General features: G+C 42.6%; 2 protein-coding genes across 4 annotated transcripts in view; both read right to left on the reverse strand.

Annotated features, from left to right (window-relative positions):
* Positions 1-14,055, reverse strand: part of utp18 (UTP18 small subunit processome component) — a 21,419-nt gene extending 7,364 nt beyond the window's left edge. The window contains exons 1-9 of one of the 2 annotated variants that reach the window (XM_052532434.1): positions 13,664-14,055; positions 12,098-12,216; positions 11,905-12,000; positions 11,763-11,827; positions 11,592-11,683; positions 11,377-11,502; positions 10,355-10,529; positions 1,893-1,993; positions 1,370-1,460 (exon numbers count right to left, since the gene is read on the reverse strand). In XM_052532434.1, the coding sequence (XP_052388394.1) occupies positions 1,370-1,460; positions 1,893-1,993; positions 10,355-10,529; positions 11,377-11,502; positions 11,592-11,683; positions 11,763-11,827; positions 11,905-12,000; positions 12,098-12,216; positions 13,664-13,876 (1,078 nt within the window). In that variant the 5' untranslated portion in view covers positions 13,877-14,055. Of the gene's footprint in view, positions 1-1,369; positions 1,461-1,892; positions 1,994-10,354; positions 10,530-11,376; positions 11,503-11,591; positions 11,684-11,762; positions 11,828-11,904; positions 12,001-12,097; positions 12,220-13,663 lie in introns of both variants that reach the window. The other variant, XM_052532433.1, reaches the window with a different exon arrangement.
* LOC127934893 (uncharacterized) lies at positions 2,000-10,344 on the reverse strand. 2 transcript variants are annotated; one of them, XM_052532441.1, is made up of 2 exons: positions 9,966-10,344; positions 2,000-4,737 (listed from the first exon to the last, which is right to left on the reverse strand). In XM_052532441.1, the coding sequence occupies exons 1-2, from the start codon at positions 10,257-10,259 to the stop codon at positions 4,570-4,572; spliced, it is 462 nt and encodes a 153-aa protein (XP_052388401.1). In that variant the 5' UTR covers positions 10,260-10,344; the 3' UTR covers positions 2,000-4,569. The 2 variants fall into 2 exon arrangements, with proteins under 2 accessions (XP_052388401.1, XP_052388400.1); XM_052532440.1 differs by lacking the exon at positions 9,966-10,344 and adding an exon at positions 4,841-7,849.
* Positions 14,056-25,269: the final 11,214 nt, after the last annotated feature.

A 25,269-nucleotide genomic window follows, 5' to 3' on the forward strand; every position in this document is an offset into this window, starting at 1 on the left:
CTTCTTCTCCGTCGGAGCGCAACAAGACCACGCCCCCTTTTTGTGTATTCATGTGGGCGGAGCTTAGTCAAAAAACTGTTTTAATGACGTAATTGCTGCAGGAACTAAAGGGATGTAGTCCAAACTGGTCGTTCGATGTATGCGAATTCTGTTAAATCAAATATCTCGCTTGGCATTGAACTTTGAGCTTTAGAATTTTACAGATATTATTTATACTCCAACAACAACATTACACACTAAATAAAGTTTAAAACATGGGATCACGAAGAACGGGACCTTTAAACATGATTCCTGCATGTTCTGTGTCTCTGTAAATGAATGGAGCACACGTGCAGTTTCATTTATACTGAAGCGCGTGACGCTCGCGGTGATTTCTGCTTCTGTCGTCTCTAAATGAGGACGAAAACACAGGAACATCTCCAGAACATCCATCAGCGTCTGACCGTTTGATTTGAGTACATCTAGCCTCATATTACACAGAACTGTAAAGGCATTGGAGGCAACCCGCCAAAATAAGAGTCTGGTTTGATTTTTTAGTATAATGTACACAGCCTACTACAATTTCTTTTAAGAAAAACCACACAATAGTTTTTCCATTTTTTTATTTAAAATAGAAAGTTATCTTAATTTTCAGTAATTAAAAAATAAATGATATTAATGTGTCATGCCTTGGTTTGATAACCAGAGAATTTTAATACACAAAACAGAATTTTTCATGGGGGAAAAAATCATAAGGCTTAAGAAATAAATTTATTCTAAATTAAATTGTTTAATGCATTCAAATAATTAGACATGCTGGAACACAGAATTTGGTAACAATAAAAAAATATGGTGAGTAAGCATAACGTTTCATAAGGCCCTAAACGTAATTTTAGTACAACTTTTATTAAATTTATGCAAACATGTATACATTTCATGGTTTTAATTAATTAGACTTGCTCTTTGATTAATAAACTTTAACCATTAAAAAGGAGTGGAGAGCTATAATGAAATAAAACTGAATACAGAAAAATGAAAACAGAAAAAAAATAGAATTTTGGAAAAAAAATAAACAGATTTCATAGGGCCCTAATAGAGTGTGGTCATTACAATATTTACTATTATTACTATTATCATTACCATTATTATTATTACTACTATTTTTTTTTTTTTTTATAAAGCACTATTTTAGTTTTTGTTCGGTATCCAGTGTGGTCCAATCTATCTATCAGTATCAGTAAGATCCACTATGGGTGGACCTCTGGGGATTACACACACAGTCTCATGTAGCGCACAGCACACTGCTGCAGGACACTCTCACAGCCTTCCTCACAGAATCCTTTAACAGATGCACTCCAGACTTTTATTGGACAAAGTCTGTCTGACTTACGGGAGTTGGCGAAGATCTTGCTGCTGTCGGGGGTGAAGGCTGCAGCGCACACACTGCCGTTCATCTTCATGCTCCGGACCACTTCCCTGGTCTACAGGACACATTTCAGCAGGACGTTAAGAGACAGAGAGCACAACTACTCCCCATGACGTCATGCATCAGTATTCTTCAAGACACTGTACTGAAATGAGACATTCCAGCAGCTGATGCTAATCTAATACAATCTCAAATAAAATAAAAGTGTTTAACTGAGAGGGCCAAAAAAACTGATTGGACTAAAAACTTCTATTACTTCTAAATGATGACTGTAAGTATAAAGGCAGCACCTCAGCAGTGCAATAAAGCTTGCATTTCTTCATTTGACTTCGATTAAGACATTCAGGATTACTTTCAGCACATCTTCATGATGACAGCATTTCAACAATCCTGAGGCTGATTGGGAGTTTGGTACGATCTAACATTGAACACGGCACACATTCTGGATGACATCACGAGCAGATGTAATGTGATCGATGTACTGCACCTTTGTGGTCATCAGATGGAGATATCCTGAAGAACCAGAGAGGAGAAGATACTTCCCATCTGGAGAAACCTGGAAGTCTGACACCCTCTGCTCATTCAGACCTAGAGAAGCATTCACACACAAACACGTGTCCTTCATCACGTCAGTCACGCAAAAACACGTGTCCCTCATCACGTCAGTCACGCACAAACACGTGTCCCTAATCACGTCAGTCACGCACAAACACGTGTCCCTCATCACGTCAGTCACGCACAAACACGTGTCCCTCATCACGTCAGTCACACACAAACACGTGTCCCTCATCACGTCAGTCACGCACAAACACGTGTCCCTCATCACGTCAGTCACGCACAAACACGTGTTCCTCATCACGTCAGTCACACACAAACACGTGTCCCTCATCACGTCAGTCACACACAAACACGTGTCCTTCATCACGTCAGTCACGCACAAACACGTGTCCCTCATCACGTCAGTCACGCAAACACGCATCCTTCATCACATCAGTCACGCAAACACGCGTCCCTCATCACGTCAGTCACACACAAACACGTGTCCCTCCTTCATCACGTCAGTCACACGCAAACACGTGTCCCTCCTTCATCACGTCAGTCACACGCAAACACGTGTCCCTCCTTCATCACGTCAGTCACACGCAAACACGTGTCCCTCCTTCATCACGTCAGTCACACGCAAACACGTGTCCCTCCTTCATCACGTCAGTCACACACAAACACGCATCCATCACGTCAGTCACACACAAACACGTGTCCCTCCTTCATCACGTCAGTCACGCGCAAACACGCGTCCATCACGTCAGTCACACACAAACACGTGTCCCTCCTTCATCACGTCAGTCACACGCAAACACGTGTCCCTCCTTCATCACGTCAGTCACACACAAACACGCGTCCCTCATCACGTCAGTCACACACAAACACGCGTCCATCACGTCAGTCACACACAAACACGTGTCCCTCCTTCATCACGTCAGTCACGCGCAAACACGCGTCCCTCATCACGTCAGTCACACGCAAACAAGTGCCCTTCATCACGTCAGCCACACGCAAACACGTGTCCTTCATCACGTCAGTCACGCGCAAACACGCGTCCTTCATCACATCAGTCACACACAATCACGTGTCCCTCTTTCATCACGTCAGTCACACGCAAACACGTGTCCCTCATCACGTCACTAACACGCAAACACGTGCCCTTCATCATCACGTCAGTCACACGCAAACACGTGTCCCTCCTTCATCACGTCAGTCACACGCAAACACGTGTCCCTCCTTCATCACGTCAGTCACACGCAAACACGTGTCCCTCCTTCATCACGTCAGTCACACGCAAACACGTGTCCCTCCTTCATCACGTCAGTCACACACAAACACGCATCCATCACGTCAGTCACACACAAACACGTGTCCCTCCTTCATCACGTCAGTCACGCGCAAACACGCGTCCATCACGTCAGTCACACACAAACACGTGTCCCTCCTTCATCACGTCAGTCACACGCAAACACGTGTCCCTCCTTCATCACGTCAGTCACACACAAACACGCGTCCCTCATCACGTCAGTCACACACAAACACGCGTCCATCACGTCAGTCACACACAAACACGTGTCCCTCCTTCATCACGTCAGTCACGCGCAAACACGCGTCCCTCATCACGTCAGTCACACGCAAACAAGTGCCCTTCATCACGTCAGCCACACGCAAACACGTGTCCTTCATCACGTCAGTCACGCGCAAACACGCGTCCTTCATCACATCAGTCACACACAATCACGTGTCCCTCTTTCATCACGTCAGTCACACGCAAACACGTGTCCCTCATCACGTCACTAACACGCAAACACGTGCCCTTCATCACGTCAGCCACATGCAAACACGTGTCCTTCATCACGTCAGTCACGCGCAAACACGCATCCTTCATCACGTCAGTCACGCGCAAACACGCGTCCTTCATCACGTCAGTCACACACAATCACGTGTCCCTCCTTCATCACGTCAGTCACACGCAAACACGTGTCCCTCATCACGTCAGTCACACACAAACGCGTCCTTCATCACGTCAGTCACACACAAACATGCGTCCTTCATCACATCAGCCACACGCAAACACGTGTCCTTCATCACGTCAGTCACGCGCAAACACGCGTCCTTCATCACGTCAGTCACACACAATCACGTGTCCCTCCTTCATCACGTCAGTCACACACAAACACGTGTCCCTCATCACGTCAGTCACACACAAACAAGTGTCCTTCACCACGTCAGTCACGCACAAACACGCGTCCTTCATCACGTCAGTCACGCACAAACACGCGTCCTTCATCACGTCAGCCACACGCAAACACGTGTCCTTCATCACGTCAGTCACACACAAACACGTGTCCCTCATCACGTCAGTCACACACAAACAAGTGTCCTTCACCACGTCAGTCACGCACAAACACGCGTCCTTCATCACATCAGACACACACAAACACGCGTTCCTCATCACGTCAGACACACGCAAACACGTGTCCTTCATCACGTCAGTCACACACAAACACGTGTCCTTCATCACGTCAGTCACACACAAACAAGTGTCCTTCACGTCAGTCACGCACAAACACGCGTCCTTCATCACGTCAGTCACGCACAAACACACGTCCTTCATCACGTCAGTCACACACAATCACGTGTCCCTCCTTCATCATGTCAGCCACACGCAAACACGTGTCCTTCATCACGTCAGCCACACGCAAACACGTGTCCTTCATCACGTCAGCCACATGCAAACACGTGTCCTTCATCACGTCAGTCACGCGCAAACACGTGTCCTTCATCACCTCAGTCACACACAATCACGTGTCCCTCCTTCATCACGTCAGTCACACGCAAACACGTGTCCTTCATCACGTCAGCCACATGCAAACACGTGTCCTTCATCACGTCAGTCACGCGCAAACACGTGTCCTTCATCACCTCAGTCACACACAATCACGTGTCCCTCCTTCATCACGTCAGCCACATGCAAACACGTGTCCTTCATCACGTCAGTCACGCGCAAACACGCGTCCTTCATCACGTCAGTCACACACAAACACGCGTCCTTGATCACGTCAGCCACACACAAACACGTGTCCCTCATCACGTCAGTCACACACAAACAAGTGTCCCTCATCACGTCAGTCACACACAAACAAGTGTCCTTCACCACGTCAGTCACGCACAAACACGCGTCCTTCATCACATCAGACACACACAAACACGCGTTCCTCATCACGTCAGACACACGCAAACACGCGTCCTTCACGTCAGTCACGCACAAACATGCGTCCTTCATCACGTCAGTCACGCACAAACAAGTGTCCTTCATCACGTCAGTCACGCACAAACACGTGTCCTTCATCACGTCAGTCACACACAAACACGCGTCCTTCATCACGTCAGACACACACAAACACGCGTTCCTCATCACGTCAGACACACGCAAACACGCGTCCTTCATCACGTCAGTCACACACAAACACGTGTCCTTCATCACGTCAGTCACGCACAAACACGTGTCCTTCATCACGTCAGTCACGCACAAACACGCGTCCTTCATCACGTCAGACACACACAAACACGCGTTCCTCATCACGTCAGACACACGCAAACACGCGTCCTTCATCACGTCAGTCACACACAAACACGTGTCCCTCAACACGTCAGTCACACACAAACACGTGTCCCTCATCACGTCAGTCACACACAAACACGTGTCCCTCATCACGTCAGTCACACGCAAACACGCGTCAGTCACACACAAACACGCGTCCTTCATCACGTCAGTCACGCACAAACAAGTGTCCTTCATCACGTCAGTCACGCACAAACACGTGTCCTTCATCACGTCAGTCACACACAAACACGCGTCCTTCATCATGTCAGACTAGGGGTGTCCATGGTTAACCGATTAACCGATTAACCGTTAAAAATTGCATAACCGAGTGAAACATTTTGCTCGGTTAATTGGCGTCAATGGCGTGCGTTGAATTTAGTTGTAATACATTTTTGCACCACTAGAGACCGCCAGAGCGCTCCCAGACATTTGTATTGTCCACAAGAAGAAGTTATGATCAGTTTTCGAAAATGAAGCGGGCAAAGAAAAGTACAGCTTGGGAGCACTTTAAAATTGTGAGTGAAGGGGCAAAATGCAAGTACTGTAATGCAGTGCTTAAATATACTTCAAGTACAACCTCGATGTTGTACCATCTCAACAGCCAACACCCGGGCATCATTAGAGAGGCGGCCGCGGAGCCTGCGAGTGCCTTCGTCCAGCCTACCATCCCCACGATGCTAGCGAAAAACACGTGCAGTGGTGCTAAAGCCGAATCCATAACACAGGGGATTTGCAGAATGATTGAAAAGGACATGATGCCAATTAGAATGGTGGAGGGCGAAGGCTTTAAAGAACTGATGAATATTGTTCAACCCCACTACAGCATTCCCTCGCGTTCGGCAATCACACGCCGCATTGAAAAACGTTATGAGGCAAAAAGAGATTCACTCAAAGAAGATCTACAGTCACCTGATGTAGTTGCCATCACTACGGATTGCTGGACTGCTCTAAACACGGAAAGTTACATAACTATTACGAGCCATTACATTGACGAAGATTGGGTTTTAAAATCATCCGTCCTTTTAACTGAAGCCCTGCCCGTTCGCCATACAGCTGATAACCTAGCAGAGAAGTTAAGGGAGTCCGTGGAAAAGTGGGCTCTTACGGGACGAGTGATTGCCTGTGTGCACGACAATGCAAAAAACATTGTGGCTGCTAACAGAGGCGTTGATTGGCATTCTGTGTCATGCTTTGCGCATACGCTTCAGCTAGCTATAAATGATGGATTTTCTCTTTTTTTGAACCGCGTCATCTCCGCTGCTGCAAAGCTTGTGAGCCATTTCAACCACAGCTCAGTGGCAATGAAAGCGCTTGAAAGAAAACAGCAACAACTGAAACTGCCACACCACAAACTAATACAGTCCTGTAAAACCAGGTGGAACAGCGTCTGTGACATGTTTGAGCGCCTATTAGAACAGCGGTGGGCAGTTACTGCGGTGCTGTCAGATCGCACTGTAACGAAAGTTCAAGATGCACGGATTTTGGAATTAAAGGACGCGCACTGGCAGCTTATTGAAGATGTTGTGCCAACTCTAAAAGCGCTCAAGTGTGCAACTACAGTTATGTCTGCAGAAAGGGAAGTGTCCATTTCAAACACCTATCCCATCACCTTTGGACTAATAAATGCACACCTACAAAGCGAAGGCGACGCGAACAGGGTTCTGGTGGAGTTTAAAACTAAAGTCCGAAACTCCCTGTCTGAAAGAATGAAGGTAGGTACCAGACGATTATTGATAATTTCACTAAGTTAAAGTTTGCATGTAGTAAATTCTAAATACGTGTGCGCAGGTTGAGGAGCCAGAGATGTTGTCATCCCCAGCAATGACTGCGTGCATGTTGGACCCGCGCCATAAGCATCTCGGGTTCTTATCTCCAGAAAAAAAGAGCGCTGGCAAATGCAAAACTCTGTAGCCTTGCAGCTAATGTTCCGTACAATGTACCAAATGTAACAGAAGCCGTTACGCAAAGTGTAGAACACGGGCAAGAGGAGGCGGCCGCGGCCCCAGCACAAAGTGCCAAAGACAGCGCAGCCACGGCGATGGCGCTCATACTTGGCGAAAACTACTTTTCATCAGCCCTCACCAGTTGTGAAACCGAAGTCAAAAACTTTCTTAGCGACAGTCCCATTGGCCTAGAAATGAGCCCCGTGCACTGGTGGAAGCTAAACGCCAGTCGATTTCCCAGATTGGCCAACCTTGCTAAACAGTATTTGTGCATACCTGGCACATCTGTACCTTCAGAGAGGGTGTTTTCGGCAGCTGGCCTTACAGTAAATAGACTGCGCACCAGTCTCACTCCCGATCACGTTGACATGTTAATATTTCTTAATAAAAACTAAGCAATTCGAATACAATGATTTCTGTAGAGCAGCCTGATTTAATTTGGTGCCTAATTTGGGTAATTTATTCCCTGTAAAATGCAGACAAGCATATTTGGTCATTTTATTTTTTGGGATTTTTATTTAAAAAAGAAAAATGTGGGTCTATGCTCTTGTGTTAATTATTTCAATCAATTTGTATTTAATTTGCCCTTTGTTGCAGTGTAAGCTATAGGAAAAAACTCACCTTGTTACTGTTAAAAATGGGTGTAGATAAATGTTGTTGTTGTACGCATTTATTTGACTGTTTCTTTGCACAAAGTTTCTAAAAAAAAGTGTGCTATAATATGACTGCCTTGTTCACAGGCCGCGAACGCAAAAGTCAGTGACCTATTTTAACTGCTCTGTCCTTACCACTGCATGCGTTTTATTTCTATAAATGCGTTTCAAATGTGGTCCAACCAGTTATTAAAGGTGTTAAAAATGAACTACCCCTTTTTTGTGTGTGTCTGTATCTCGGGGTTGCGGCGCGCACACCAGAGTTTCAGTTAGAAAAAAATGGTGCCGGTCAAAGTGACCGCCTCTTAATTAGTCAAGTTGAAGAAAACTGGAGGCAGGGTATGTAACTTAAAAAAATGACATAATCAGGCCGCCGAATGCAACATGTTTATTAGCCTAACTTTCAACTAGACGGAAAAAACATTTTCTACTATGTTTCGTTTCTTCATTCGGATCTATTTGCGATCTATTCCATTCTAAACAAACAAAGCAGTTGATATGCTTCGTCCTTGTTTCATTATTCATTAAGATAATAATTCATAAATGCACGCATAATTATAAGTGAACTTGATAAAAGTTGCAGATATGTTTTACATGCATGCACAAACAAATGCCTTTCAACTTATGTGTGCAAAATTCAGAATAAAATGAATGTGCAGCAATTTGTACAAATCGAGATTCTAGGTCTACTATACATGTTGTAGCCATTAAATAAGCTTATTTAGTTTAATATTTGTTAAAATATTATAATGTTATTTTTTAATTTATGTTGGTTATGAAAAGTGAATCGCACGAGTAAGATAGGATGCGCAATATCTAGAGACATGGAGCGGGTCAGACATGATTTTGACCACTTAATTAAGTTTTGATTTGTAGAAAGACTTTTTTGAAGTGAATTTCGTTTTGTATAAATTGTATTTTAATTGTAATATTTTTTTTTTATCAACCAATTGCCTGGATTTAATAAATAAGAAGCAAATATAGCCTAATCATGCAGGCGCCCTCGCGGCCACTTGCATTGCTCGTAAACTGGAGCGCATCTCATCCTAATTTAACGAAACTCAGCGTAGGCCTCACGTACATTAAATTTATCTTAAGAAAGCTTGAAATGTCTTTTAACAATTTGAAACGAAAAGAAATAGTCTACTCTCTGATTATGTAATCCATGATGTGCATTTCTCTCTATAGGCGCGTTCACTACGGAGATGGCGATGGTCAACTTAAACTAAAAATAATAACCCTGGCGCACACTATGGTTAACCGAGTATTAACCGCTAAGGGCCTCGGTTAACGGTTAATGAAAAACTTGAAAACGTGCAGCCCTACGTCAGACACACAAACACGTGTCCCTCATCACGTCAGTCACACGCAAACACGCGTCAGTCACACACAAACACGCGTCCTTCATCACGTCAGTCACACACAAACAAGTGTCCTTCATCACGTCAGTCACGCACAAACACGTGTCCTTCATCACGTCAGTCACACACAAACACGCGTCCTTCATCACGTCAGTCACACGCAAACACGTGTCCTTCATCACGTCAGTCACGCAAACACGCGTCAGTCACACACAAACACGCGTCCTTCATCACGTCAGTCACACACAAACAAGTGTCCTTCATCACGTCAGTCACGCACAAACACGTGTCCTTCATCACGTCAGTCACACACAAACACGTGTCCCTCATCACGTCAGTCACACGCAAACACGCGTCAGTCACACACAAACACGTGTCCTTCATCACGTCAGTCACACACAAACACGTGTCCTTCATCACGTCAGTCACACACAAACACGTGTCCTTCATCACGTCAGTCACACGCAAACACGTGTCCTTCATCACGTCAGCCACACGCAAACACGCGTCCTTCATCACGTCAGTCACACACAAACACGTGTCCTTCATCACGTCAGTCACACACAAACACGTGTCCTTCATCACGTCAGTCACACACAAACACGCGTCCTTCATCACGTCAGTCACACGCAAACACGTGTCCTTCATCACGTCAGCCACACGCAAACACGCGTCCTTCATCACGTCAGTCACACACAAACACGTGTCCTTCATCATGTCAGCCACATGCAAACACGTGTCCTTCATCACGTCAGTCACACACAAACACACACGTGTTCTTCATCACGCGCAGTCACACACTGTAGAGCACTTCATTCAGCAGAAACAACATCAGGTCTGACCTCTGACACTAGACACTGGGATCACTTTTCCTTCCATCATGTCATAGATGTAGAAGAGCTTGTTCCTCAATCCGGTGGCCACTATATGCTCCCCATCAGCACTGAACGAAGCCTTGTTCACTGGATAATTCTCCAGATGGATGGTCTGGATCTTTGGGTTGTTCTTGCCGTCCACCTGTGGAGGAGAATGAGTGAAGTCTGATCAGTTTTGACATTCACTGGCGGTGTGTCATCTCCTCCATCTGTCACTGACTCACAGGGTTTTAGCAATTCATACACATTAAATATTCACAAGAAACTAAATTAGTCGCCAAGTTATTCTTTAAACACTTTAATATTTCAATCTTACTGTCTTGAGTTTATGTCTCATCTCTCTTAGCATTTTAATCTATCTTGTAGATGACCTGGGAACTAAGGATCACTTAAAGTGGGAACTAAACTTCAGAACTATATTCAGACAGAATTGTGCTGCTCAACTGACCATCTCTGCTTTTATCAGAAAAAAGTAATTAGATTGAAATGTTTAAATCATAAGTGGCCAGTGTTGATACGGGTCTTTAAGATCCGCTGATGAAGCACACATGTGCACACACACTTCATCACACTGTAATAACACTGTACAGCACGTGTGTGATGAAGCCAGGGCTCATGTAACACTCATCTGCTGTGTTACAGTAATACTGAGGTGTACGAGAGGACGAGACTGACCAGCACCACAGATAACATGTGTAAACCTGACTCTACATCCACATGTGTTCATATAAGTGCACAAACAGACCAACATTCGATCGGTATTCATCATTCAAGAAATAAAAACGTTGTATTTTACTGCGTGCTGCTCTGCAGGAGTCCATGATGAATGATTAGCAGCTAACTGTCAGTCAGTTATTAGTGAATGCACTGGAGCGAGCTAACAAGCTGATCGCATTGATCAGAGTCAAATTAATCAGTCAAACTGAGTTATATTAGTCTGTATGTTCCTGCAATGAGTAGTGTTTCGCTTATATACACACACAGTTCACCTGAAAGAGTGATATGGAGTGATCCAGGCCTGCGGTCATCAGGATCTGAGCAGACGGGTGAAACTGCACGGAGCTCAGCTGATCAGCTCCAGGACACTCACTGTTGGCATTCAGGCACTTCTTTATCTGCCACACACACACACACACACACACACACAGCTCAACACCAGAACAGAACAGACCAGTAACACTGATGACAGCAGCTCTTCCTCTACCTTAATGACTCCCTTGGGCAGACTGTGAGACGAGCTGATGAAGTCCCCAGTCCTGCGCAGCAGCTCTTCATCCTCGTCCTCGTCCTCAGCGTCTGGAGACAGACACACACTGATGATGATCAGTCTGCTGGAGTCAGGACAGCTCTCACACTGAACTCATGAAGTGCTCACCTCTCCTCGGTCTGTCCGTGGTCTCCTCTGCCCAGCTGGGTGTGCCGCCCATGGCCTTCTGAAACCTGTCACACACATCAGAAGAGTGTCACCCCAGTGTTGTCCTCTCTCAAACACACTGCTTCACGTAGCGCTCACTTACTGCTCCTTTAAGCGCTGCTGTAGCCTCTGCTTGCTCATCTTACTCTCTGCCTCACTCTTTTTAAAGTCTCTGCGAAACCGGTGTGTCATGTCAACCCTAGACACAATGAAATCCATTAGTAAAATGAAACAGAACGTACAGGAAGTCAGCGAGATCATGTGATCTGTGATGAGGATACAGGGGTGTGGCTCACTCTTCCTCCAGCTGATCATCCTCATCCTCCCACACAGCGCTCCTGATGATGGGCCGCGCCGGACCCTCGGAGCCGCTGTCCTCAGAGCCGTCCTCATCCTCCAGGAACACACGGCTGTCCTGCTGACACACACACACAGCTTTAGTTTTCTCTCACACACTCATCTCATCAGTCCTACAGACACATTTCTGCCTGGATCTCATTCATATATCAGAATCAGAGGGAGTGTTATGTGCAGGTGTGTTTTCACACAGCTCGGCAGTGCAACAGCGAACAAAAACACAGGTAATAAAAAATAGAACAAGAAATAACAATATTCAGATTGACAGTTGTATGTAGAGGTGTATTATAAAAGATTTGAAGTGTAGAGTAAGTGTGTGTGTGTTAGATAAGTGTATGAGTGTAAGACTAGTGCTCCACAGTTACTGTCCAGTGTTCATGAGATAGATAGAGAGATATGAGCTCTGTTCATCTTCAGAACACAGTTTAAGAGTTCGACTGCTGTATCTGTGTTATTGTGCGCACCGGAAAACACGTCCACAGCGTCGTGAACTCTCTCTCTCACAACAGACACAGAAGAGAAGACAATGCTGAATAAAGTCGTAGTTTTTGCTATTTTTGGAACAAAATGTATTTTCGATGCTTCAGAATATTCTAACTGCCCCTCTGATGTCACATGGACTACTTTTATGATGTTTTTCTTCTCTTTCTGGACATGGACAGTAGACCGTACACACAGCTTCAATGGAGGGACTGAGAGCTCCCGGACTAAATCTAAAATATCTTAAACTGTGTTCTGAAGATAAAAGGAGGTCTTACATGTTTGGAACGACATCAGGGTGAGTTATTAATGACATAATTTGGGTTTCTGGGTGAACTGTCCCTTTAAAGTGATGGTCAGTGTTCTGTGATTGATCAGAAGGTGTAAAAGTACTGCTGAAGGTGACTGCTGAGAGATTGAATGAAGGCAGAATACTGGAGAGGGTTTGTTCAGGTCTCTCCTCAGGTTACAGACTGAAGACACCATCAGGAACGAGATCACTTGACCATGAATGACATGAAATACTCAGTTATCTCAGGGTGATGAAACAGACGGGTGAACCAAACAAAGACAGACATCCGGCCCGGACACACACCTCAGAGAGAGTAACTGACTGTAGCACTGCTTCCAGATGAACAAGTGTGCTAACCTGAAAGGTTTCCTAAATATCTGCACACATATAGTATTGTTATGCTTTAGAAAGAGTCAAAAAATAACTTACAGCACCTTTAACTAGTCATTATTAGTGCGTGTTTTACTAGCACAGATTGGCTGTTTAATAGTAAGTTCCTCACAAGGCACATATTAATGCCTTCTTCTGCAGGAGAATATTTCACATCCCTAATACCTAAACTTAACACCTTACTAACTGGTAATAAACAGCACATTCGGAGTTAATCGAGGTAAGAGTCGAACCCCCCTGTGAAGAGTGAGCAGCTCGTCTCGTGTAGAGTGTTTTCACATGAGGAGAGATCAGCTCAGGTTCACGTGTGTGTGTGTGTGTGTGAGTGAGTGAGTGTCCGCACCGGTATCTGCTCCAGACGCTCGCTCAGCTGCTCCTCCGCGCCGAACACCAGTTCCTCCAGCAGTCTGACGGACGCGTCCTCCCCGCCGAGCGTCGCGCACAGCGCCGCGTGCTTCTTCTGCTTCAGACGCTGCTCCGCGACGCTCGCATCCTCGCTCGGCGGCCTTTTCACAGTCTTTCTCTGTTTTCTAGCGGAAGATCCAGACGAATCCATGATGACCTGTTTTATACAGTCTATGATTATAATCACAGGTAAAATAAATAACACTACTTTCCCTGTTAGTGCTACAGATTCGGCGCTAAGCTACAACATGAGTTCACTGTAAACTCTCAACGTGACATGTGAGCGGAACTGCTTCTTCTCCTGTGACGGCGGCTGCTGAACCAGCTCTTGCTGCACTTCCGCCCCCTACCGACGCGGAGTATGAAGGAGCTGTGACGTCACGCCGTAGGCGGATCGGCGGTTAGCGTCACACTTTTACAAAGGCTTTTAGGTTATCGCAAAAAAGCTCTGTGTTCAGCCATAGTTCATTAAACTGACACGTTTTGTCCATCAAGATAATATTCACAAAGAAATATGACTTTGGAGAATTTTGAAGCCTAAATAAAAGCTCCAGAACTAAAGCTAAACTAGGGTCGCTCGCCTTCAGCGTCCCCAGCTCCACGCTTCACACAACTTTATCAAACTTACTTTAACATGTTCAGTGAAAAGGATTTACTCTGTACATTAATTTAAATCCACACTACACAAACCTTTTCTTATTATCTGGAATACATACAAAACTAGAGCAAACTAAAACTGAAATGAGACATGAATAAATGAAATAATCCTAACTAAAGGACATGTGAAAGCATGTATTTCTGTACATTTCGAAATAAGGTGCATTAAAGGTCAATAAATCCTCGATTAATATGAATATTTGAATTAAAAATGTGTCTCTGTGTACTATTCAATAAAATTCTAGTGCATTTAATCTATTAAATAACAGAGTGAGTGAGTTTTTGGATATGGTAAGATTAAACTTATTTTAGTGAATAAAGTACCAAATCTCAGCTTTGTTAGGGTGGATAAATTACACATAATGTTATTTTATCCTTGCTTCTAGGAAATCCTCATATGCTTTCTAACAGCTTCATGTGGCCATAAACATTTAGATTTAACATGGTTTTATGCACTATGCATCGTTAAAGTGTGATTTTCACTGTGACTAAGCTGCTAAATGTAGTGTTTACATGGAATAACCCTAACAGTTTATATTACGAACACTAGAGGCTATGGAGGACCGACAGTGACACCTAACAATAAAATCAAGAATACATTAATGATTTAATAATTCAAACATAAAGACATAAATTACTTTTTAAATGGATAAATTAATAGACATATTTAAAGATAATAATTTAATTTGTGTTTTTAATAATAGTTTAATAAATCAATAAAACAGTAAATAAAAAAGAATAATGTACAAATAAATAGACAAATTTAAAACAGAATAACAAAGGTTTCATAGACAATTGGACGAGCTTTTGGGGCAGACCTGACCTGTTTAAAAGAGATGGTCTTCATCCCTCCTGGGGTGGTGCTGCTCTTCTGTCTAGAAATATGGCAAATAGTCTTAGTGTTTATACTTGACTAACTGGGGCCCAGGTCAGGAAGCAGACAGACTGGCTAAACCGACCGTCTGCTAGCTGCCTCCCGTCACAGAGGTCAGTTAATTCTCAGCACATAGAGACTCTTTCACCTAGATATCACACTATAGAGACTGTGTCTGTTCCTGAACTGGGAAATACAAAAAAATGTCCAAACCAGTTTAAGAGTAAAAATTTAATTGAGGTTCAACAAATAAAAAACAGATGCAATATGGATAAACAAATGATAAAGCTTGGCTTATTGAATATCATATCCCTTTCTACGAAAACACTTTTTGTGAATGATATGATAACTGATCATAATATAGATGTGCTCTGCTTGACAGAAACCTGGCTAAAACCTGATGATTACATTATTTTAAATGTTTCCACCCCCCAAGATTACTGTTATAACTTGAGCCGCGTCTAAAAGGCAAAGGAGGAGGTGTTGCTTCAATTTATAACAACGTTTTCAGGATTTCTCAGAGGGCAGGCTTCAAGTATAACTCATTTGAAGTAATGGTGCTACATAAAACATTATCCAGAGAAACAAATGTTAAAGGGTTAGTTCACCCAATAATCATAATTATGTCATTAACTCACCCTCATGTTGTTTCAAACCTGTGAGACCTCCGTTCATCTTCAGAACACAGTTTTAGATATTTTAGATTTAATCCGAGAGCTCTCAGTCCCTCCATTGAAGCTGTGTGCACGGCAAACAAAACTTTTAACGGCACAAACGAAGCACAAACGATTTAACCTGTATTTGGGGGAGTTTGGAGTATGTTGGGGGCCGAGTGATGTCATCAGCTATCATTCAATGTCTAATATTTTAAAAACCGAAGCAGCGCAAACGAAAATATTACCGGCACAAACGAAGCACAAACAAACGAGTCTATTTGGGGTGGGGGGGTGACCTCAGAATGACCTATAAATATTGTTTTAATATCTAAAAAACTAGAGTGGCACAAACAAAAAAATTTACAGCACAAATGATTGAGACTATTTTGGTGACGTTTTGCATTGGGTGGGGGGTCAACTTCACGGAGGTCATAACCTCTCCTCCAAAGATTTTGTGATGTCTAAACTAGAGAATGGAATAATTTATGATGGTTCTTTCTGTGGCACAAATCAGCACAATCGAGCACAAACAAAATGCACCGGTTTGGGGCGATTTGGAGGGCACAGTCCTGTACAGAGACCTGGAGGAACCCAAATCTCTCCAGTAGTCCTCTGGCCCGTCCACATGATCTTCAGCTAACTGCTGGCTTTCTCCACGCAGTCCAAGATTGTTCAGAGTTCTCCTGATGCTGGACTCTTTAACATCAGCAGGGATGGAGGACATGTCTTGTCAGGTTTTACTGCAGGATGAACAGTTATATATTATACATCAAGGCCTGTAGGCCAGCATCGGGGTCTGCTAACTGACACACTTCTTGTAAGGAGGGTGAAGCTGTAGTCTGCTGATCGGTCAGTTTGAATGGTTTTTAGTCACATGGTCAAGAAAGGACTGAAAGAAGATTGTAAACTGTTGCTCTGGCTCTCTCTCTTTCTCAGGTAACATTTACATACATGCTGGGTACATTTAACTGTTTATGTTTTACCATACTTCATCCTATTTGTCTATTCTAACTGTGCTTATTTCCATCATTGGTATAAGTGGCAGTGGGTGGGTATGGGCTAGGTGCACAAGATGGCGCCGGTGAGCTTCAGCGACGCGAGTGTGTGCATACTTACATACGAAACTTGGCTAGATGTATATAATTAACAATTTTCAAATTTAACAGAGGATAGTGGTATATCAAAGACACGAAGAAACATCCTCCCTACATTTTTGTGTATCTCTGTGTGGAAATTCATCAAGATACAACGCGAAGATCGCTTTATTCTTCTGTTGATTATGCGGATCAGCGTCAGGTCAGGTCCACAGGGATTTCTTCTTTCAAACACAAACCACTCAAATATGCAATACTTTACATTTTCTGACTTTTAAATATAAATAATAATAATAATAATACAAACATTTTCAAGAAATAAGTAATTTGTACATTTACATATTTGGTAAGATAAATTTATCTCGCTGGCGCCGATACAGGATGGCTGCCTCCGTGACGAGCTCTGCATATGTTTTTGTGTTTTTGTTAGTTTGTCCTGTCTTTAGTTATATTCCTGCCATCAGTTTCACCAGGGAAGAACTGCTGAACATTCGGCAGAACGCACCACAAGATGTTTTTCCGGATTTCAATTATTCAGATGTTTTAGTGAACGTTGTTATCGGAGGAGCGGCGGCGCTGATCAAACGCTTCAGGACGCGCAGATGGGGGAAGCGAGCGGGAGCGCTCGTCAGACTCAGGAAGCGCGGATTTCGAACGCCGTTGCCTAGCATCCATCTGGCAAATCTCCGCTCTCTACCCAACAAAACGGACGAACTCCTTCTGCTTTCTCGGACTAATAAGGATTTCACACACTCTGCTGCTCTGTGTTTCACGGAAACCTGGCTGAATGACGCCGTACCGGACAGCGCGCTCCATCTGCCGGGCTTTCAGCTGTTTAGAGCGGATCGTGAATCAGAATCCACTGGGAAATCGCGCGGCGGCGGGACATGCTTTTACATCAATGAACGGTGGTGTACAGATGTAACTGTGTTAAAGAAGACGTGTTGCTCAAATCTCGAAACACTCTTCATTAACTGCAAGCCGTTCTATCCGCCGTGGGAGTTTCACTCGTTCATTCTGGTCAGTGTTTACATCCCTCCTCAAGCGCATGTGAGCTCAGCTTTACAGAAACTCGCTGATCAGATCACAGACACAGAACAACAACACCCTGACTCTGTTTTAATCATTCTCGGGGACTTTAATAAAGCCAATCTGTCCCGTGAACTGCCAAAATACAGACAGCATGTTACATGTCCCACAAGAGACAGTAATATATTGGATCACTGTTACACCACAATAAAGGATGCATATCACTCTGTTCCACGAGCAGCTTTGGGACGTTCTGATCACCTTCTGGTTCATCTTATACCGTCCTACAGGCAGAAACTAAAATCAGCTAAACCTGTAGTACGGACTGTAAAAAGATGGACTAATGAAGCAGAGCAGGATTTACAATCTTGTTTTGACCTCACTGATTGTAGTGTTTTTGAAGCTGCTGCCACCGATCTGGATGAACTCACAGAGACTGTAACATAATATATCAGTCTCTGTGAGGATATGTGTATTCCTACAAAGACTCAACTAATTTACAATAATGACAAACCGTGGTTCACTGCAAAACTCAGACAGCTCCGTCAGGCCAAAGAAGTTGCTTACGTGAAGGGGGACAATGTCTTGTATAAACAGGCTAAATACACACAGGAAAAAGAGATCAAAGTGGCAAAGAGGAATTATTCTGAAAAAATAAGGACTCAGTTCACTTCCAACGACTCCGCATCAGTGTGGAAAAGTCTAAAGAAGATCACCAATTACAAGACACCACCCCCTAGCACTGTAGAGAATCAACGACTGGCAGACGATCTGAACGAGTTTTACTGCAGGTTTGAAAGAACACCCATCACCTGCCCTGAACGCCTCCCCACAAAACCATTCACACCCTTCACAACTCCTGCAACCAGCCCTGAATGCCTCTCCAAACTACCGTTCACACCATTAACAGCTCCTGCAACCCATCCTGAACACCTCTCCAATCAAGCACTCTCACCATTCTCACCTCCTGCATCCCCCCTCTCCCCCACACCTGCAATTCAGATCAGCGAGGATGCGGTGCGCCAGGTCTTCCGGAAGCAGAAAAGGAAAAAAGCACCAGGCCCAGATTGTGTTACACCAGCCTGTCTGAAATCCTGTGCTCACCAGCTGGCCCCCATCTTCACACAGATCTTCAACAGATCGCTGGAGCTGTGCGAAGTCCCTTCATGCCTCAAACGTTCCACCATCATCCCCATCCCTAAGAAACCCAAAATTACAGGACTAAATGACTACAGGCCTGTGGCTCTAACGTCTGTAGTCATGAAGTCATTTGAAAAACTGGTGCTGGTCCACCTGAAGGACATCACTGGGCCCTTGCTGGATCCTCTTCAGTTTGCCTACAGAGCAAACAGGTCTGTGGACGATGCAGTAAACATTGGACTGCATTATGTTCTGCAACACCTAGACAGACCGGGGACTTATGTGAGGATCCTGTTTGTGGACTTCAGCTCGGCCTTCAACACGATCATCCCAAACCTCCTCCTGCCCAAACTAAATCAGCTCTCCGTGCCCACCTCCATCTGTCAGTGGATCAACAGCTTCCTGACAGACAGGCAGCAGCTAGTGAGGCTGGGAAAATACACATCCAGCACCCGTACAATCAGCACCGGAGCTCCCCAGGGGTGCGTTCTCTCCCCACTGCTCTTCTCCCTGTACACTAATGATTGCACGTCTAAGGACCCCTCTGTCAAGCTCCTGAAGTTTGCAGATGACACCACACTCATCGGCCTCATTCAGGACGGTGACGAGTCTGCTTACAGACAGGAGGTTGAGCAGCTGGCTGTCTGGTGCACTCTCAACAACCTGGAGCTGAACACGCTCAAAACAGTGGAGATGATCGTGGACTTCAGGAGAAACCCCCCTGCTCTCCCCCCACTCACCATCATGAACAGCACTGTGACTGCAGTGGAGTCATTCAGGTTCCTGGGCACCACCATCTCTCAGGACCTGAAGTGGGACATTCACATTGACTCCATCGTAAAAAAGGCCCAGCAGAGGTTGTACTTTCTCCGCCAGCTGAGGAAGTTTAACCTGCCACAGGAGCTGCTGAAACAGTTCTACTCCACCATCATTGAACCCATCCTCTGCACTTCAGTAACTGTCTGGTTCAGCTCAGCTTCTAAATCTGACCTCAGAAGACTACAGAGGGTAGTCCGGACTGCTGAGCGAATCATCGGTTCAACCCTCCCTTCTATTCAAGAACTGTACTTATCCAGAGTGAGAAAAAGGGCTGTCAAAATCACTCTGGACCCCTTACATCCAGCACACTCCCTCTTTGAACTGTTGCCATCTGGTCGACGCTACAGAGCACTGAGCACTAGAACGACCAGACACAGGACCAGTTTCTTCCCTCAGGCAATCCATCTCATGAACAGCTGATAATAACGGCGAACACACTACACTTTATATTTATATACACACACACTTTATTTATCTAACACACATACTTAGTATACACTTAAATTTTGCACACAATATATATGTACATACATAACTTCACTTTGTAATATACCTGCCTACAATTGTCATTTGTATATTGTCATTCACTGTCTACATATTTGTATTTTTTATTCTTTTATTATGTGTTTTATGTTCTGTCGCTGTCATTCTGTTGTACTGCGGAGCTTCTGTCACGAAAACAAATTCCTCGTATGTGTAAATATACCTGGCAATAAAGCTCATTCTGATTCTGATAAAAATACATTATATAGCTGTGTATACACACCATGAGTTCAACTTTCATCTCGTGAACAGTAGTGAACATTAGTGTATTTAATTCATTCACCGGACCCAAACATACACAGTTTCAAATCCACTGGCTCAGTTAACATTTATAGTATAGTAATAATAGCAGTGTATATCTTATTTGCATTTGAAGTGATATTATAAATCCTGTAAACATATAGAAGGTAATATTTGGACTTCTCCGGTTCTCTGCACTGACGTTTTGCACAACCGGAAATATCTACGCACACACTTGCAAGACCGGAAATCCAAGATGGCGGAGATATGCAACTAGCCCTTTGACAAGAAATGTGTGTGCACTCAAAAAAATGGATTTGTGGCACTGTTCGTGTTACACAGATATGTTTTGTTAAAAAGACACAAATATATTTAGTTTTCCGCCAAAACACAATTGTATTGTGCTTAATCAACTTAAACTGTTTCATTTTCAATTTTACTTAATTATCAATCGTTAAACTAACGTAAAGTGTTTAATTTCGTAATTAAAAAAAAACCGGAAGTGACGATTTCCAATACATTTGATGACGGCGCGAAGGAGAGCAAGAGGTACCAATCAGGTAAGAAAATCTAAAGTTTTTCTTGTGTTAAGTCAAAGTCTTTAATTTCTCTTAGAGTTCCTGTTTTGGGGTGCTTTTGTTTTGCAGTCTTGTATTGTGTAATCGGTTTACTGCACCGTTAATAGATGATTTTGAGCGGTTGGGAGATGTGAAAGCACACGACTCTCTGTAAAGTATTGACTTGAGTATATATATAACGTTACACTAGGGCTGAAACAATTACTCGACATTATCGACAACGTCGACGATAAAAAAAAAAATTGCTGGCAAATGTTTTTGAGTATATGGCAAGCCGAATTGACTTTTATTCATTCGCAGGATATGTATTCTTGATATCAACAATTCAATTTTTACTAGTAACAATGTTAATTCTTGATATCAACAATTACATTTCCACTAGTAACAATTAGAATTTTTGATATCAACAATTACATTTTCACTAGTAACAATGTTAATTTTTGATATCAGGAATTAGATTTCTACTAGTAACAATTGCTATTTTTGATATCAACAATTCAATTTCCACTAGTAACAATGTTAATTCTTGATATCAGGAATTGTATTTTCACTAGTTAAATGTCACCATAGGCTTCCATTCAAATTTAATTGTTGATATCAAGAATTGCTTTCTTACTAGTTGAAATTCTGATTTCACATATCAGAAATACAATTCTTACTAGTAAAGACCTTTATTTTTGATATCAGTAATCACATAGTTACTAGTAAAGACGTCTATTCTTGATATCAACAATTTAATTGTTGATATCAACAATTTAATTCTTGATATCAACAATTTAATTGTCACTAGTGCCAATGTTCATTTCTGATATCATGAATGTAATTGTTACTAGTAAGAATGCCATTTTAGATATCAGAAATTACCCTCCCAATTGTTGATATCAGAAATACATTTTCAGATATCAGAAATGAACAGTGTCACTAGTAACAATTACATTTTTGATATCAAGAATTAACATTTCAACTAGTAACAACTAAATTGTTGATATCAAGAATTCACATTTTTACTAGTAAAAATGTCATTGTTGATATCAAAAATTATATTTTTACTAGTAAGAAATACAAAGCTGATATGTGAATTTAGAATTGTAACTAGCAACAAATGCATTTTGATATCTGTAATAGTTTTGGCGCCGTTTTAACATTTAAACATGTGAATTGTTGATATCAACAATTTAATTCTTGATAACAACAATTTAATTGTTGATATCAATAACTGAGTTCTTGATATCAACAATTACATTTCCACTAGTAACAACACGTATTCTTGATATAAAAAATGACGTCATCGGAAATGCAGAAATGTGTTTATCATATCAAAAATGAAATTACAACAAGTAATACACATAATTATTGATATCTTTCACTTAATTGTTACATGTTAAAATTGCATTTTCACTAGTAAAAATTGTAATTTAAGATATCATTAATTCCTTTTTGGATATGTGCATATCAATGAACCCCTTTTTGGATATGTGCATAATTTGATGACGAGTCCAACCCTTTATGAATGTTTATGGAGGATAGACGACAAGGTAAAGAGTCCAACAGAGAATGGGCACATTCGATTGCCCTCTCGTGAAAATAAAATGCTCCTGTAGGCTATTTTTAATAATTATTTTTATTTTATTTTGACAGAGAATATTCAACTCCGCCTACCAACGCATGTTAGTGTTTGTCAAAAGTGCAAAAAGACATCATTACCCTATCAGTTAATGTGGCGCAGACGGTAGAGCACGAAGCAATTGCTTTTGGAGGCGACAGACCCGGGTTCGATCCCGCCTTCTGCCGAGCTTTTTACTTCACCCTTTTCACGTCCCCTATCACATCGAAAGGCATATATTTTCAATAAAACTCAACGAAATTATCGAAAAGTGAAAAATAACGTGGAGATTGTGTAAGGCTAGGGCTAGTTGTAGGGACGGTTTCCGTTTAATCATTTGTAAATAACAATTATAATTTACTCTCAGTATGTTATTATTGTAGCCTATACTGTTTTATAATGTGGCCTACAACAATAATGAGGTGCACATATTGGTCACTACTTGCACTAAGTAGCACGAACAGCATCAAACTATTACTGTAAGAAAATACTCATATTTATTAAAAAGTGTAAATAGAATCTATTGCTAATAAAATATGCTATTTTCACTTAGTGTAAATATAATTCATTGTATTCAAATAGCCCCTGGCAAAATCAAACTCTAAACTATCAGCCAATTCAACTGAAAGATTAAGGCTGTGGTATTAATTTTTCAGATTTCTAAGGATTCTTCTAAGCCTTTTTCAGTTTTATTTACATTTAATAATTTTGCAGACGCTTTTATCCAAAGTGACTTACAAATGAGAACAATAGAAGCAGTCAGGTCAACAAGAGAACAACAACAGTATACAAGTGCCATGACAAGTCTCAGTTAGTCTAGTACAGAACGCATATCCAGGTTTTTTTTTTTATATTAAATATGAAAAGAAAGAAAAGTGCTAGTATTAGTTGGTTAAGTGCTTGTGAAAAAGATGAGTCTTAAGATGTTTCATGAAAATGAGTAAAAACTCAGCTGTACGAATTGAGATTGGGAGGTCATTCCACCAGCTGGGCACAGTCCAGGAAAAGGTCCGTGAGAGTGATTTTGAATTTCTTTGGGATGGCACCACAAGGCGTCGTTCACTTGCAGAGTGCAAACTTCTGGAGGGCACATATGATTTAACCAGATTTAACCAGTGAGTTTAGGTATGTTGGTGTCGTGCCAGTGGTTGTCTTGTAGGCAAGCATCAGTACCTTGAATCTGATGCGAGCGGCTACTGGTAGCCAGTGTAACTTGATGAGGAGAGGAGTAACGTCAGCTTTTTTTGACTCATTAAAGACAACCCTTTCTGCTGCATTCTGGATCATTTGCAGAGGCTTGACAGTACATGCAGGAAGAGCCAGGAGGACATTACCATAGTCCAGTCTGGAGAGTAGACTAGAAGTTCTGTGGCTTACTCTGACAGGAAGGGTCTAATCTTCCTAATGTTGTATAAGGCAAATCTGCAGGACTGGCTCGTTGTAGCAATGTGGTCTGTGAAGTATAACTGATGATCCATCATAACTCATAGGTTTCTGGCTGAATTGAAAATAAATGCAATAAATGTGTATAACCGTAGTGTAGCGACAGTAGTTTAATATTATTGGTGTGCATAGAAATATGTTTAAAGCTTGTAGATAATTTACCCCAATAAAACAAACTTGATTAAATATACTATCTCACAGAAGTGAGTACACTCCTCACATTTTTGTAAACATTTTATTATACCTTTTCATGTGACAACACTGAAGAAATGACACTTTTCTACAATTTAAAGTAGTGAGTGTACAGCTTGCATAACAGTGTAAATTTACTGTCCCCTCAAAATAACTCAACACATACCCATTAATGTCTAAAGCGCCGGCCACAAAATTGAGTACACCACTAAGTGAAAATGTTCAAATTGGGCCCATTAGCCATTTTCTCTCCCTGGTGTCATGTTACTCATTAGTGTTTCAAGATCTCAGGTGTGAATGGGGAGCAGGTGTGTTAATCTAGCTCTCACTCTCTCATACTGGTCACTGGAAGTTCAACACGGCACCTCATGGCAAAGAACTCTCTGAGGATCTGAAAAAAAGAATTGTTGCTCTACATAAAGATGACGTGGACGATAAGAACATCGCCAAGACACTGAAACTGAGCTGCAGCACGGTGGTTTAACAGGATAGGTTTCAATCAGAACAGGCCTCGCCATGGTCAACCAAAGAAGTTGAGTGCACGTGCTCAGCATCATATCCAGATGTCGTGTTTGGGAAATAGACGTATGAGTGCTGCCAGCATTGCTGCAGAGGTTGAAGGGGTGGGGGGTCAGCCTGTCAGTGCTCAGACTGCATCAGATTGGTCTGCAGGGCT

The sequence above is a fragment of the Carassius gibelio genome, chromosome A19, assembly GCF_023724105.1.
Source record: "Carassius gibelio isolate Cgi1373 ecotype wild population from Czech Republic chromosome A19, carGib1.2-hapl.c, whole genome shotgun sequence".
Taxonomy (NCBI): domain Eukaryota; kingdom Metazoa; phylum Chordata; class Actinopteri; order Cypriniformes; family Cyprinidae; genus Carassius; species Carassius gibelio.